Raw genomic sequence first — 16,864 nt, forward strand, 5'->3', positions numbered from 1 at the left:
TTTATGATTGTGGAATATCTAGGGTAATATCATTATTATCGGTCATTCTCCCTACCTAAAAGAAAAAAAAAAGAAGGAATTATACATTGCTGTCACCTTCTGCCCCTGCTTCCCCCCTGCAACTCCCCTCCTTTTACCTCTTGTCTGGTTTGGACAATTCCTCCTTGCACCAGATGTGATCTGGTTTTGGTACCTACCTCCTTGCTCTGTGCAACTCCAAGAACTCAAAACACTGATCTCAGAGGCTACATCTGGACAAATAAACTAAACGGGGACCAGGCAGGGACTGAGTGGTGTCCTGGGGTGCTACAGTCACACAAGCTGTTCAAGTGTTAGCATGGGTTTGGTCTAAACCAAAAAGCCCTCTCCTAGATAGTTCTGGCCCATGGTTAGAGGGACAGAGTGGATCGGGAACTCTTCACCATGAATACAGCTTGAATACAGCTGTTCTGTTCTGTGGGGTGAAGAGGGTTTAGCCATATGGATCTGAGCTCTGCCACATTGCTTGACCTGAGGTCAGAGAAAGAGCCTGGATTTATTTAGTTTATTGGTGTAGATATAGTCAGAATATTTTCCTGTCTTCCTCCCAGATGCTTTTTGAGTTCCCTGAATCAGAAAGTGCACATTGCTTGGAAAAGACATTGCTAACCACTACTCTAACGTAAAGCTGGTTATCAACTGTTTGACTGAAAATTGGGAAACCAACCATCATTTAAGAGCTTTGCTTTAAAGCAAACACTCTGAGAAGGACTGGGCTACAATAAGTTACTGAAATGCAGCTGGTCTGCAAGCAACTAAAAGCCATTCCTGTCCAATGGCTGTTTAGTGACCTGTGGGAAATAAGTTAACAATGTAATAGTCATCTCTTAATGGCTAGTAGTGGAATTCAGTAACCGGAGCTGTCAGGGAAATAAAACAAATGGAAGGCACGTGTTTTGCACTGTGGGATATGTCCCATGTACTGCAGGTCACCAAGGGATGCAGCTTTGGAATGGGGCATTCACTGTATCACTTGAAAAGAGGCAGAAACATTTGGAAATCAGATACCTAATTTGTTCTCATTCACAACGCAGCAGCACTGCCAGTGACTGGCAGGATGCAAACTTCCCAAGAGGCTACATCACATTAGGAATCCTGTCAAGAGGAGGCTAGAGACACCATTAAACAGGAAAAGAGGCAGGAAAATGCCATGTGAAACAGATACCTGACAGAGATGGAGAAGTCACCGTGAGAGTTCTGACTGGCTCGGACGATGAAGGAGCCAACTCCTTTGCTCATGAGGATGTTCTCTGCTTCGTGGCGGGATATCCTCTCATCAAACCAGCTGTCAAGTGGGAAAAATCATGGAGACATGAATAAGGAAGGTGAATTAAGGTAAGGAACAAAAAAGTTGAGGGTAGCGAGAATGTGAATAAGCAGGATGGAGGAGACAAAACAAAAGGATCAGAGGAGCCCACATGACTACTCCCAGTGGGCATGTACATGCTAAGGTACAGGGTTTTGATGGGTGCAGACCATTTTCTTTGAGCAGTAAAAGCACGTAGATGCAAAGAGAACAACGTAAGCTTTGGCCTGCTAAGAAGCAACACTCAGCTGGAACTGTAATTACAGGCACAGTACACTAAGGTGTTAGTCAAAGGTATTTTAAATTACAAATGTATATGTATACACGTATACACACATAATTCTCAGACTTATACATCAAATTGCTTTTGGTAAACTGATTGAAAATTACTGGACTATGATGGATATATTACAAGGGACACATACATTTTTAGCAGAAACAAGCCATGAAAGTTTTAGTACTAATAAATTGGTTCCTGCAAGAGTTATAATACCACAAAATTGCAGAAACACAGAATACATAAGCACACTTATGTAAATTTAGCCAGGAATAAAAAAACAATAGTATAAGGCACTGGACAAATAATGAGAAAGTCACCATAAATCGTAAAATAATACAGTGTCAATAGGAATTTTTCAGTAGATAAAAAATCATGTACACTCATATATATCCACGCCACAGCTAATAAGAGATATAGTCTGCAGTCTTCTGCTTTTATGTAATGCTTAATTGCCTGCATTGCATTAAAATTAAGGACTGATAGTTTCATAAGCTCTGTCATTTCCACTTTTGAGTTTCGCTATACTTCTCCTTACTATCATCACAGTTTACCTACGTTATCATTAGCAAAGGGAAATCAGACTTTAATCAGCATTGATACCTGGTCTCAATGATTACTTAACACGACAAAGATGGGAAAAAATATCCCATTATAAATAAGAGATGGCTTTCTTCCCTACATCTGGTTCTGGCACCAGGCCTGAACTGCTTCAAAGTGCAGACCTGCTCCTCTTAGAAAAAAATGTCAAAGGTGAAATATTTCTTCACAGCTCTGGCACAGAGAAAGCATCATGAGAAAAATGTGAGTGGAAAAAAAGAAGCTGCTAGCATCCCTGTGTGATGCCACAGCCCTGTGAAAGAGCGAACAAGAACAACTGACTGGGAGTCTCATCCCCCTGAGGCCCAAAAGCACAAACCCATGCTTGCACAGCAAACTAGTCATGTCCTTCAGCTCCGCCAAACAGGCTGGCTTATGTCCAAAAAGGCTGGTGAGTGCCAGCTTCGAAGGGGACAGTGGCACTTATGTGTCCCCATAAAAATCTGCATCCCAGTTTGCTTGCTCAGAGCACCAGGGCCGGGCTGGGTGTGTGTCCTGCCTGTTCTCTCCTGAAACGCTGCAGCACTTACTCAAAGGAGGAGAATATGAGAAGGGCTTCGGGGAGTGTTTCTGCCAGCTGAAAGGAGAAGGTTGTAAAAACGCCACGTGTTGTCATATTTATGGCACAGGGCCGGACGGCACATGTACCATGCATTTAAGCACCTCTCAGTCTTTTCTGACAGCACGGCGCCATCTGCTCAGTAGGAAGAGAGAGTGGAAGGTGTGCTCGTCCTCTGCCAGGTCTCTGTTTGGGTGTGCAGTCACAGAACGTGTGGAGAAGGCGCGGGAGGGGGGTGCGTGGTGCGTGTGCCTGGGTGCGTGTGGGAGCGGGACAGCGTGTCTGGTCTGTCACCTCTGGCAATCCACGAAGAACACGCAGCCTTGCACTGACCTCTAGTGTACCGGGAGAAACTCACGCACGCTTTGCGGAGGGCAGGGAATGCGGGTGGCGGGCTGGGGAAACCGGATTTACTGTCGTTTAGAGTGGAGGGGGAGGGAATTACGTTTTTATAGCTCATTTTCAGAGACATCTCTTGCTTTTCCTTTTGTGCTGAGCCTCTGTCTCTGTTGCCAAGACTTCACATGGTGACTATGCTCCTTCTGTCTGAGGGGATCTAAATGCAGCTCCTGCCACATCCCAGTGACATCCCTCTGAGCCACAGTAACAAAGGAGTCACTTGGGAGTGACAGAGAGAACCATTCAGCTCTGAAAGAACAGAGGATGCTTCAGGGTAGAAATAAAGTGCTCTGGCAGAACTTCCTACAGCACTACAGCAAGCCTTGCCGGCCTTAAGTTGCAGAATGTTATAACCAGCGTTTCCTCCGGCACGTCTTCCTTTGAGCGCACACGTGCTCTTGACAGCGCTCTGTGGAACCATGCAATGGTGGTGCACGCAGTTCCAGTGACACTTACGGGGGAACGTGAAAATCAATGAAGTTCTTGGGAACGTAGCCCTCTTGACTTCGGAGCTCAGCCTTGTACCACTCTTCCTGGGAGCTCAAAACCTGCAATGGAGAGATGGATGGAATAAAAGTGTCTCCTGAGAAAGGCAACAGTAACCAAGATTCTAGCAGAAACTTAGCATTTCTTGTAAGAATAGAAGAGAACTCCACATATGCTCTACTTCCCACCCACCGTGCAGCAAAGTTATTAGCTGATGACCACTTCACAGCAAACAAAGCAATAAAGAAGGCCGAGTGGAATTAGAGGGATTGCTTGTTAACTTAATCCTTTCATCTGAATGCCTGTCCAGGTGCCTGGGGATGCCATCTGCATGTCTCTGATGTCTGTGAAATGGAGAAATTCAGCTCTGAAGGACTTAATAAGGGTTTAAGGAGTTCTCTGTGCTGCTTTTAATAGTTGGCACAGGAGCATCTCAGTTTCACATGGGAGGAAAAATAATCTGTGAAAACTCCTCTGACATGTATGGGTATGGAGGGATATACAGCTACATCTCCGTGTGCGCGCGTTATGACTGCGGAGATGTTACCATGTGCTCTCACGTTTCATTTTGCAAGAGATTGTTTAGTGGGTTAAGTCTTCAGCTACCCTGCTTTGCCAAGGCGCATAAAAGGAGGAGGCAAAAAGTATTTTAAAGCCACTGTTACACTTAAGAGATTGTAGGATAGCAGGAAGCCAGTCCGGAGCGCACACTGGAGCAGCTTCAAATGTGCTAGCATTAATATTGACTGTAATGGTTCTTAGGGACCGCACTGCTGACCAGGGACTGCCCAAATTCACTCCTCCCTGGCTGATGGCCCCTGATACAGCCCTAAGCTAGAGGAGAGGGGTAGAACCACGTTGTGATTTTACTACAAATGTTGTGCTCTTCGGTGTTTTGTTTGACATTCCAACTCCTGGGACAGAATTTTGCATTATGAAGTAGAACATGTTTCTGTTCTCTCTGGTTTTGGAGAGGAGCCTGAAAGCATGAGCCATGACAGTTTTAAAAGGACAAAGGAAGTAGAAAAGACTTAATTTAAAATCTATTGTTAACAATAATAATACTTGTTTTGTAAGCCAATCTCATGTTTTTGGGAGGCTAACACACATTCTAACTGCTCGGTGTTGGCAACAGCATGTTCCCGTCTCTGGGGCCAATTCTCCATTGCCTTGCCTGCCACAGAGGCCGTATGCATTCGGATACAGAAAGGTTGGGGAATGGAAAGCTGTGGAGTTCCCCGCTTGTATAGTCACTGCTTCCCCTATCCCTGGGTGCCAGGTCAAGGCTCTTTTTTGCTGCTGCTGCTCAGGCCCTGCTCCGTTGGCAGGAAGGTTTCCAGAAAGACCCAGCTCCTGGTTCTCGGTGCCGGGCTGGCAGGTTTCTCTCAGTGCGTCATCCTCTCAGAGAAGGATGTGGGGGGCGGCGGTGAGAGGGTGGATTTCCTCCTGTCACTGCTGGTTGAGGGCCTCATGTTTCCTGTTTTCTAATCTCTACATCAATACTGTTCATTTTATCTCCTTTATAAATCAGAAAAGACAGCCAGCAGGTTGTGCAGGCAGCAGGAGGGGGCTCGTGACGGAGCACGAATGTATGTATGCTTATGCCAGAAGGAGAGATGTTACTCAGGCTAATTTACTGTTACTATTGCTTGAGCAGCTAAGGTGTTACTCTGTTTACCTCAAGGACCTTAAACCAAGAGACAGTTTCACTTTTCTGGTAGTGGAGTCTCTGTTACAACTACTACTAATAACAATGTGCAGTGTTATTTGTCACTTTTCATCAGTAGCTTCCAATGTACTTTGAAAGGAAGCTCTAGCTTATAATAATTTTAGAAGAAGGGAAACTGAAGAACAGAAGGAAAAGTGATCAACACCAGCCAGGGACTTGATGAAACCAGTCTCCTGAGGAAGAAAATATCAGCTAAAGATCACAAGATAGTAGGGATATGAGGACTACTCTTGACCTAAGGAGGAATTAGGAATGAGATTGTCCATCTACACTGAGAAAAGGCAACGATTTCTCCCAAACACTTCTTACAGCTGTCTGGAAAAACTTGGTCTTTGATCTTAATGGGTTCTGGATGCCATCAGCTTTGCCTAGGCTTCAAGAATTAAAGGGGCAATAACATAGGAAATGTGATGGTGGTGATGATGTGGTGATGGACGAGGCAAGGCTGAGACTCAATATCCAACTATTAACTGGAACAGTTGGGACTGTATAGGGAGGTAGTGAAGGCTCCCTGGCTGAACAAGGGTTTAGATCTTCTTGTACAACAGTATCCTGCATTTGTATCCCAGTTTACAGACATCCGTGTTCATCTGTTTTGTCAAGGCAAATGGGAGCATAGAAAGATCTTGCAGCACTCTCAGAAATGCTGTTTCATCAAGCCTGGGGCTGCACTTACCTTCAGCATATCCCCAGCCTGGAAGCTCAACTCATCCTCTCCAGAAGCGCTGAAATCAAACTTGGCGATGGCTTCCATACTGTGTCTTGGTGGCAGAGGAACGCTGGAAGAAGTATGTGCGTGTCAACATCTATGAGCTGCTGGGACTGCTGAGTCTAGCCTCTAGAAAGCTTATAGGCAATGCTGTGGTTTGTACATGGATGAGCATGCACCAGCCATTGGTAGACACCAGTTACTAGACATCGAAAGACAGCAGGTACAAGAGATGGCACAGCCAAGAGGCTATAATTAGCTTAAGTCAGTAGTTCGAACAACCCATTGAGTATGCTCATTCCAACAGATCTCTTTCTCTGTGGCAATCTCATGGAGAAGTTTGTACACATCACTCAAATGAGCTGGTTGGAGGGAAAAATGTTCTGTATAGAGCAACCACCACTCTGTCACAGTTCCCAATAAAGCAAGTGACTCTGTCATGCAACAGAAGAATGCATTTGCCCTCTGCAGTGATGTGACTTACTTTTTGTCTCAAGAGTGAGACAAATTGCAGACAAAATGAACAGCTTGCAATAAATATAATTTTTTCTTGGACAGGGGCCACAAAACTGAATGTTGAAAGAGGCTTTTCTCTGTGATGGCTTAGCATGGGTGACCACAACTTTCGGCTAGGAAAAACTGTTTGCAGAAAGGCTGTATTCTGTATTTTGAAGCAGGTAGAGAGCGAAACTGTAGCACTGACAAATTTAAGGCATGCACATACCCTACCTCAGTGTTGATAACCCAGGAGCGTGAAATGTACCAGACAGCAAACCAAAGCCTGCAGAGCAGATGTGGCAGGGGAAGTAGCAACACAAGCTTCGCTTCTTCACCACTTCCTGCTTGTGTAACTCAGATGTACCCCAGCAGGACCACTGCTCTAATCAGGAGAGTTACTCATTTCCCATGGCTGGGTCATGGACCTTGCAGCCCAGCAGCGAGGCTGCCAGTGACAAGACAAGAAAAAGCAAGAAGTGCATTGCTGGTAGACGCTCTTGCAGCACAGCTTGTGAAAACCATCAAAGAACTCTGATATAGAAGTAACTTTTATGGTTACTAAGCTAGATTCATCTGGGAGTAATAATCCTGAGGCCAAAGGCTCTGTTACCTAACTTCATGTCTTACAAAAACACCCAGACTTTACGTCTTGAGAAGTGCCAACTTGTCTGGTCCAAAACATTCTTAACCTGAAAGCCCTAGAATGAAACTATATGAACAACCCTCGCTAGGGTTGCTATTTCTTGTCTCCTGTTAGAACTATGACAAGATCCTCCAAATATAAAGTGCTGATACTGAGCAAGATACAAAATTATACCACTTTAAAATCAAGAGGCTACTGTAACCCTCCTTTCTTTGCCGTACCTGCTGTAAGCTTCCTCCTTTGATGCACAACCCAGAGATTTAACTACCTGTGTACCAAGGATCCAGGGCCCAGCTCTGGTACAACGCAACTTGCCTCAAACTGCTGAGAATAAGCTGGGAGAAAGGCTGCAGGGCAAAAATTAGACAGGTGGGGCTGTTGAGACAGCACCAGCAGTAGGGATTCAAGAGGAAAAACACCAGCATGGAAAGATATAAAATCTCAGAGGAAAACCAAAACCACAGGAGGTTTGTTTGGGCTAGTCACTCTAGCTGAGGACCAGTCACGAATCATTGGGGTCACTGAGTTGAGTTGTTGGTTCCATCAAGCTGATGGCAGATGGCAACCACAGAGGCTGAATCTTCCTTCCCAACTGATGCCTGCCTCACCAGCAAAGACTCTTTGGGTGCTTTTACACAGGTGAGGAGTATGTTAATGCTTTGCCTAATATTTCATTAAATCCTAGCTAGCCTCTGTGTTTGTTAATGATATAAAGCAGTTATTTATTAGCTAAGTTGCATGTTTCCTGCTTGCAGAGTCCCTTTGCACTTGACTAAAGTTGCCCGGATAAAGTGATCCAGAAGAGGATCTGTAACATCAGTGGAGATTATTTCTGAGATTTGTTACATCTCATTTCTAACTCTAAAAAGATGTTCACATGCTTCCTATTGGATCCTGTTAGCACCCTCTTTTTTGCTCCTTATAGGTGGATTTGTATTCATGTGACTAATGTGAGCTATGCAGCACCAAGGCAAATTTTTTAGCAGTCCACAGACAGCTCTGCTCGTTCAACATGAACCCATCCTACAGCAACTGGGGCCTCCCATGCAGGTTGGAGTACAGAGCTCAGTTGCGATCTGCTGTACACCTGCCATTCCAGCCTGCTGCCTTAGGGTTTTGTCAATATGCATCAATATTGAACTCTAACACCCTATGTTTTACCGATGTGCTTTATTCTCAGTCTTCAGTTATTCCAAACGTTTTCACATCCTCTTCTCTCTGTCGACTTACTGATGCTCTTTAGTTCTTACTTTGGATGCCCTTTGCAGATGTGTGAATATAGCTTAGGTTTGCGCTCTGATTGCCCCGCTCTTGTTCCAGGCATTGGCGTAACTCTGCAGATGCAACTCAGGCCTGTTCCGAGAACCATCCTCTACTCTTGCACTGACGTTTTTAGAGCTTCAGTATATAAACTCCCACAGCCAGTGTGAGCTCCTTGTCTGCTAACAGAGCTCACGAGTATTAAATCGGAGGGGAATTAACCATTGAGGGAACTAGTTAAACGATTATATTATTTCATGGAAGAGAACTGAAGAAAAAGACTACAGGAGAATTACTTTAATAGGTGATGTTTTTCGGTGTTTTGTCTTGCAGTGGTGGGCTGCTACAGAGAGATCAGAGCCAACAGTGCAGATGAATCCTGGAACTCCTAAGTGCACAGCATTAATCACAGCTTAAGAAAAAAAACACACTTAAAACCAATAAACTGTTTAAATACAAATCCTGTCTTTGATTTTTGCCCCTTAGTCACAGAAGAGACAGAAAGGGTTCTCTCTGCAGGGGGCAAGAGGGGAGAGAGCCTTTCATTTTTCAGTATCTCAAACATTAAAGATGCTATTGGACATGTGACCCCCTCAAAAGGAGAAGGGTTTGTGAAAGAGTTAAAATCTCCTCTCTCAACTTCCTTTTCAATTTCAGCAATCCCAACCTCAGGGAGAGACCAGGAGACAGATACCTCTTCAAACAATCTAACACATGGATTAAATGTGCTTTTCATTGCCAGCGGCTGGATTTAGAAGTGACTCAAATACCATACACAGTGTTGGCTGTGTTGATAAATCAGCAATGCAGTAATGCTGTGGCCTTAAGCTCTTCCCCCACCAACTACTAAAGCAACACTGGCCAATAATCCTGTCTTTGAACTCCAGCCTACCACTTTTCATCACCCGAACTTCAAACCAGTTCTGTTTTTCTGATCCTGTTCCTCTCTCCATCTGTAACTTGAGAATCCTCGGTCCGCATGGGTCAGTGCTGGGCCCTCATGAAAACTCCCCTGCCAGGGGCCCATTCTTTCCCTCTCTGCGTGTGTGTGACTTGGAGCACCACCCCACAACATACAGAGCCAGGAATATTTTTCGTTATTGTCATAACTTAATATTTCTCAAGCACCTTTTATCCCAAAGGACAGTGCTGCAGTTTGCAGACAGAGTGCCAGATTCCGCTTTTAACTGCCTCGTGCAACTCCTTTAAGCATTTGAGTAACCGAGAACAATTTTAGACTGTGCATAATGCGCTGCGTGAAAATCACCTTTGTACAGCGTTTAGCATGAAGTCTATGAAATGTTCAAAGGAGGATTTTTCGGTTCTGAATGTGAGTTGACCAGTACTCTCCATTTTGTGCCGGCTCTCTGCATGGGGGTGAATTTTCTCTGTGGCTCCCCATTGTAACGAGGCGGATCCAAGGGACATAAGGCTACTGCAATTCTGTGGGACCTGCGCAGCAGAAGCTTCATAAAAGGAGAAGTGAAAAGCAGCGAGGCTTTGAGAGGACCAGGCAGGTATTTTAGTTTGGTAGAATGCCATTCCCCGAGCAAGAACATCAGCATCTCTCTGCTGATGAAAAGAGCCAAGGCCTAAATCATGTCAGCAAGCAACACAGTCTGACAGCAGCATCCCAAAGAGTTTAACGCCATTCCTTTACAACAATTTGGGTCAAAATTCAGTAATAACAATGCCAGGGAAGTTCACCACCTATGAAAAGTTTACCACACAGGGACTGCCCAGGCTGAGCCCTGCTCAATCTCACATATTAACATCACAGAAGGAGGGCATAGTCGCAAAAATGTGCCCGCTTAAATGAGACATATGAACAAAGGTTTTTATTTTTATGCCTGCAGCACGCACATTTCCAGCCTGCAGCTCCATCCAGTGAGGTTTTGCACTGAGATATACAGTGTGAGCTACTGTGTCTTTGTTCGGCTCTGCAAGAACAACTTATCGGACTGATAAGCAACCAGGGATAGATTTCAACCCTGAACATCTGTACAGAAACTCCGGATGACATTTCGGCAGAAACAATGGAGAAGGGACCTGTTATCTAGAAGAGCTGTGATAGATAAAAGCTTTGTTTTTACCAGCTAAGCCACATACAAGTGGCATGGGAATATTTCATTCCAAAAACACAAACCTCTTGCTATGGAGTTAACGGTGCTGCTCCTCTGACTGTCAGTGATAAGAGAGTAAAATTTATAAGGGAGAACAAGTCACTAAAACACTCAGCACTGTTGTGTTTAAGTTCTGGCTATACTGTCATCCGGAGTAATGCATAGCACTTGGGCTGAGCCTCCGCGCACAGAGAAAAGAAGCCTCCCAGGAACCAGATTCACAGAACCAACAAACTTTCAGGACTTTATAACCAACAGCAGTTGTTAAGAAATACCCCAGACTAGGATGGTGCTTAATCTCCCTCGTGAACCTGGGTCTTCTGTGCTACTTCCAGTCATGACGGAGTAGAACTGTGCAGCACCATGGGAAACCTGTGCAACAGCAGCCCCAAAGAGAGTAGCACAATGCCGCACAATATTGCGAGAGTATAAAATAATGAATCTTTCCTGTGCTGGAAGGAGGACTAGGGTGAGGGGAAGTACCTCCTTCTGTTTGCCCACCTCCTCCCTCAGTTTCCAGCCAGTCAGATTTGGCTGAGGCACAGGGATTTGTCCTGCAAAAGCACTGCCGTGTTGTGGAAGCTGATGAACAAGATGGCACTGGGATCCCACGCTCTTCCCCTACCACGCAGTACTTTACCTCTCCTTCCAAAACCTCCCTATCCTCCTTAAGACCTTTCCCACACAGCTCCCCCCACGCTCGCCCCATACCTTGTAGCAGGTCTCCTCTCCTCTGGCACTTTGCTAGAAAGCAGGAGGCGCGTTACCATCTAAGGGAAGGAAGAGAAGGAGAGCCCAGCCTGTATCAGGCTCCTCCCTGCTGCGACAGTGTGCCACATCAGTAATGGGTCCACGTGTGAGGACGAAGACAGTCAGGAGTGGGCATAGGGGACAGAGGCAGAGGTACAGAATAGTATCTGTCACAGGGTGGAGTGGGGCATGGACAATTATCAGTCTCTAAGGTTGGAAATATTTGGTACAGTGCATGTTTAAAATGGTGGTGTCAGTTCAAAAGGACCTGCCCTTTGCTGCTGCCTCAGCCCAGGCTGGTTCAAAAGCTGAATAAAGGTGGGTACTGTCCCTCAAAAAGTGCAAGTTCCACTCAAATAAGGAAAACAGAAAAGAGCACAGATCTGGTAAACTAAATGAGAAACCATAATAAGTCAGTTGAAAAGCATATCTTGAGGCACAAGTAGCTGAAGACATACAAATATATAATAAAATTATTTTCAAAGACAACAGAAGCAGCAAGCCTGCCAGAGTGTCTGTAGGGCTGACAGATGATTGAGATATAAAAAGAGTCCTCAAAGAAGATAAGGATGAAGCACAAAAGCTAAATGAATTCTCTGTATCTGTGCATCTTCCGTAGGGATGTAAGGAGTTCCCCACACTGGGGTTTTCTTTGCAGGGAAGAGCCGGAGAACTGACTCAAGCTGAAGAATCGGAAGAAAAGGGTATAGGACAAAGCGGTAAATGAACAACAGTAAATCCAAGACTTTGATATTTTAGAAATCTTGACTGAAATCTGAACTGAACATGAAATAGTAAAGGCTGAGCAATTAAACTATGGCATACAATGTAAGACCTAACCCACCCTCAGTACTAGGAGGAAAAGCAGCAAACACAATGCCAATATTTGAAAAGCGTTTTGAGGGGATGCAAGGGGCAGGAGGTCTAACTTCTGTATGCCTGAAATTGGTAGAAACAATAGTGAAGAAAGAAATTACTGGGTGTAGAGAGAAATGACAAAGCAATTGCCCCTCACATAGCTTTTGTAGAAAGAAGTAATACTGCACAAATCTGGCTGAGTTCTTTGAAGGAGCTGATAAGCATATGGATATGGGTGATCACTTGATAGAAAACTTGCATTTCTAAATCCTTTTTGATGAAGTCTCTCACCGAAGACTCTTAAAAAATCTCCTAAGCTCTCAAAGAATAAGAGGGAAGGTCGTATAAAAGATTAACAACCGATTGAAGTTAGGAAACAATTGAATGAGCTGTTCAACATATTCATAAATGATCTGCAAAAAAAGTGAAGTGACAAAGCTTACTGACGAGAGAAAAAAAATCAGGATAATACAAATTAAATCTGATCACAAAGACTTGCAGATGGTTTTCAAAATACTGTTGAAATGCAAGATGCAAGATGAAGCTCAGTGCTGATGACTGCAAAGTAATGGACATGGGAATAAACAATCATAACTATATGAACACAGCAATGAACTTAAAATTAGCAATTACCACTCAGGAAAGATACCTTTGAGTTGCTGTGGAAAGTTCTATCAAAGTGTCAGCTCAGTGTAAGTAAAAAAAAAGTCAGGTTAGGAAATGTCAGGAAAGCGACAGAGAACAAAACAGAAAGCAACATCATGTCACTGTACAAATCCCTGGGGCATCTGTTTGAATATTTGTAACTTGAATATGGCAGCTAGTTCTCATCCCTCCTCAAAAATGGCGACAGTAGCATTAGAAACAGTAGAGAGAAAGTAATTAAGGATAACCAAAGGAATGGAAAATTTCTGAACAAAGAAGGACCAAATTAAACAGACTAGGATCCTTCATCCTAGAAAAAAAAAGTTGACAGAGGGATAAACGCAAAAGCAATGTAGAAAACAGTGAGAATCACGGGAAAGGCAAACAGGAGATTTTTATCCATCGTTTCTCAAGACAAAAGCACTAGAAGCTCATTCTTAAGTGTGTTGGGATCTGGGAGGTCCTAGTGAAGGAAGTTTCGCTGTGTATGTGCCCTGTTCTTACCCTCCTTCCCCAAACTGCTGTTGCTGGGCTCAGCATCATGGGCTGTGTGGAACAGCAACCTGACCCAATTCATCCTTTCTTATGAGCCACGGTACTTCACAAAAACCACCACAACGTGCTAGTCTAAGAGATTCGGTTCAGCAGCAGTCCCCACACATCATACTATCCTTTGGGGAGGCAATAATGTCCCTGGAATACCTGTTAGTTAAAACAGAGGTAGGCTGGAAATTATGAAGCATTCAAACCAGTGAGGGGTAGAAACAATGAGAATTCCCTCTGAAGAGGATGATCCCCAATACATTTTGCTGAAAAAATATACAGGTGCAGAAAGCAGGGGGCCATAAGAAGAGTACAGCAGCTAGCTCTTGTCATGTTGTGAAAAGTTTACTTGTGGCTATCACTGTGCACATCAGGAATATAAACTTCTGTACAGGCAGGTGGGACATCAGTCCTCACAGTCGTCTTGGTTTGAAGCTGTGTTCATTCTCATGCTCTGTGAATGACCTGACAGATTACATTATATTACACATTAGAACGACCTATTTTCTCTGTTTCCACCATGATGTGATCTAATGGGCCCCCAGCAAGAGCACTGCTGTGAGCTGACACTCATGCTTGCTGCCTGACAATGTCACAAAACATTGTCTGGATTCCTGTTAGGTATCCAGAACAATTCCATGGTAATATTAAATCTATTCAATGTCAAGCCATAAAAGACGTGGCTTTCTATACCATAAACAAAACACTCAATAATGGCAAGCCCCCAGCAAAGAGAAAGGATAGTAAATAGGACAGGATAGGAAATAACTCTCTTTTCTTTCTTCTCCATTTCGATATACTCCTCCTCATCACAGTTATGGTAGCACATTAATATCTTCACCATGTGGAATACATGCATCACAACTATGTTGAAAAATATAAAGAAACATCCAGATAATTCAGCCATAATTAATGGAAACAAACCTTATGGGAAGGATGTTAGACTCCATGCTTCCATGTTTTAGCCAGTCTCTGTTGGACAACTGGATAAAGCCCAACCCAGGCAGACAGGGTATTCCACAACAACCTGCTGCAGACTTCTTATGTCATCAACTACTACAGGCACAGTCCAGATGGGATAGTTGAACACGATACAATCTGAGAAGACCTGAATTTAAAAAGCTTGATGCAGATAGACTTACACCTGCTTTTACACTTAGGTGAATGACCCAAAATAGATGTGTCTACAAACATGTCTGAAAACTGCCTAAGAATACACTGTCTCACAAAAAATTCTAGTCAGTTCTTGCTGGGCTGGAATTTTCAAGAGAAAAAAAAACTTTTCCCAAGGCAATTTATTCACTTTAGTTCCTATCTGGGGTGCACGGGAGCAGCCAGAAAGAAAAGAAAACAAAAGGGAAAAGGGAAAAAGGGAAGAAAAGAAAAGGAAAAAAGGTTATTTCCAATAAAACATATAAATCAAACACTTTGCCTACTCTGAATTGTTTGGGTTGCTGATATATGAAAGATTAAGTGGCTAGGTTTTGTTTGTCCTCAACGTAAACTACCTCCTCGTGTTCTTAATTAGCTTGCCACCAGAAAGTAACATTGCCAACAAGGGAAACAGAAGTCAAAGTGTGGAAACAAAGCAGATTTCAATTGCTATATTTTGTTGTAAGTAATAACTCAGCATCTGTGGATTCAGGAGCATTAGGGCTGTAAATCCACATAAAGCTGAATGTTATGAATGGAAGCTGTCTGGTCTTTCCCGATCTCCCATCTATTCCTGTCCCCACATTCAGATATGCTCTACACACAGCAATTCATCCTCTCTTGCAGCTTTGCTTTCTGCAAACAGCTGCTCAGGCTGTCCACAGTGACAGGTCATTAGTGGGCAGTTATTTTATTCAGGACTGAGTGCACAGGAGTGGCAGCGCTATAAAAGCTCTGCAAAGCTCCATGAACTGATCTGGGCAGAGCTCTGTCCCAGTTTTCTATGCTCCCTGTTAGAAAAGATTGTCTTGAAAGCTCTGCACCTTGTTGGTCACCTGCAGCAGTCCTATTTGATCATGTCCTAGGATTTTCAAACAGCTCAGTCAACAGCATCACCTGCATAGCTGTTGCTATTCTAGTGCTGGTCTTGTCACCATCACCCTCATAAACCACATTCAGTTTATCTGGCACAGCTTCAGCCTACTGTGCTTGCACATGTGGTACAACTATTTCAATTAAAGATGTGAAGCCATTTCTCTTAAAGGAATAAGCTATAACTGTAAGAGTACTGTTCTAATTCTACAGTTGTGCATGCACTAGGAGAATGTATGACTTTAACTGCCTGGTACCATCAATGTAGCACCATTTATTGCAGAGAGATGTGGCTTTAATCCCGAACTACAGTGTTATTTTGTTCTCTGATTCCTGTAACCCTTCCCATCATTCCGCCAGTTCATCTCCAAAGACACCCCTTACCATTCCAGCTGATGAGCATCTTTGCACTTCTGAGAGATTTTTCTTTGGGAATATATTGCTATGATCCTCTAGTTTCCTATTCTAAAGAAGTACTGCAAACTGATTATATTAAATATTTTCTTCAAATCCCTCCAAATCTGCCAACTTTCTCTTCTGCATTCCCCACCCCATAACTCCTGATTACTGAATTATTAGTGTCTCACTAGCAGCTTTTTGTATCCAATCAGTTAAGTTCTCCACCTTCTGCATTTGTAGGGTGATTACACAGAGCCATGCTTGTGATATCCCAGATTATCATTTCGACAGCAATTACAAGTTCACAAGAACTGAACTGTCACAGACCTGATTGGATTAGCAGAGGAGGAAGGAACAGATTACGATGGAGAAAGGGAAATTTTGACTTCTTTTCCTTTTCTACCAAAGAATTCTCCTGGATTTCCAAGGATTTCCTTTAACTGCTGCATTGCTGCCTGAGAGTCTGGACAGAAGCAACTGCCTTACAGCGTCTGTGTTGCCAGCTGCTCTGAGGCCACATGGCCAAAGCATGCCTGCTCTGTTGTGTAGTGCTCTCCCTCAGAGGTTTTCAGCTTGGGCCCATGAGCTACTTTTAAAGGATCAGTAGATGAAACCAAAGATCTCTTTCACTGTTAAGGAGGCCTCTGCTCACCACACAGCAATTTGTGCCTTCACTGGGAAATCTGGATGAATCTGCAAGCTCAAAGAAGGCTGGCGACCACAGGAAAAGATGAACAGAATATGCTCCTCATAACAACACTTTTTCCAATCCTGCCCTACATTCATCTCACCTAAAAGCTACAGAGGGCCAGTTACTCAGGGCAAGAAACCATAGATCCTGCAGCCTGACCTCTGCTCTGGAGCCTTCCCCAAGCAGGACTAGTTTCTGTTCACCCTCAGCACCGAGACATATGTAACAAAACTTTCTCCTCCTTACTGCTCTCGTGGGAGCCAACATCAGTGTCTTTCAGACACTCTTAAGAGTTAATCAGTTGATCTCCACCATTACCTATGAA

General features: G+C 43.8%; 1 protein-coding gene across 3 annotated transcripts in view; it reads right to left on the reverse strand.

Annotated features, from left to right (window-relative positions):
* GRAP2 (GRB2 related adaptor protein 2) overlaps window positions 1-16,864 on the reverse strand; it is a 41,144-nt gene that overhangs the window by 8,159 nt on the left and 16,121 nt on the right. For 2 of the 3 annotated variants that reach the window (XM_086740120.1, XM_010127476.2), the window contains exons 2-4: window positions 6,072-6,174; window positions 3,637-3,728; window positions 1,205-1,324 (exon numbers count right to left, since the gene is read on the reverse strand). In XM_086740120.1, coding sequence (XP_086596246.1) covers window positions 1,205-1,324; window positions 3,637-3,728; window positions 6,072-6,149 — 290 coding nt within the window. In that variant the 5' untranslated portion in view covers window positions 6,150-6,174. Of the gene's footprint in view, window positions 1-1,204; window positions 1,325-3,636; window positions 3,729-6,071; window positions 6,175-11,339; window positions 11,399-16,864 lie in introns of all 3 variants that reach the window. The other variant, XM_086740119.1, reaches the window with a different exon arrangement.

The sequence above is a fragment of the Chlamydotis macqueenii genome, chromosome 1 (assembly GCF_036417535.1).
Source record: "Chlamydotis macqueenii isolate bChlMac1 chromosome 1, bChlMac1.mat, whole genome shotgun sequence".
Lineage (NCBI taxonomy): Eukaryota > Metazoa > Chordata > Aves > Otidiformes > Otididae > Chlamydotis > Chlamydotis macqueenii.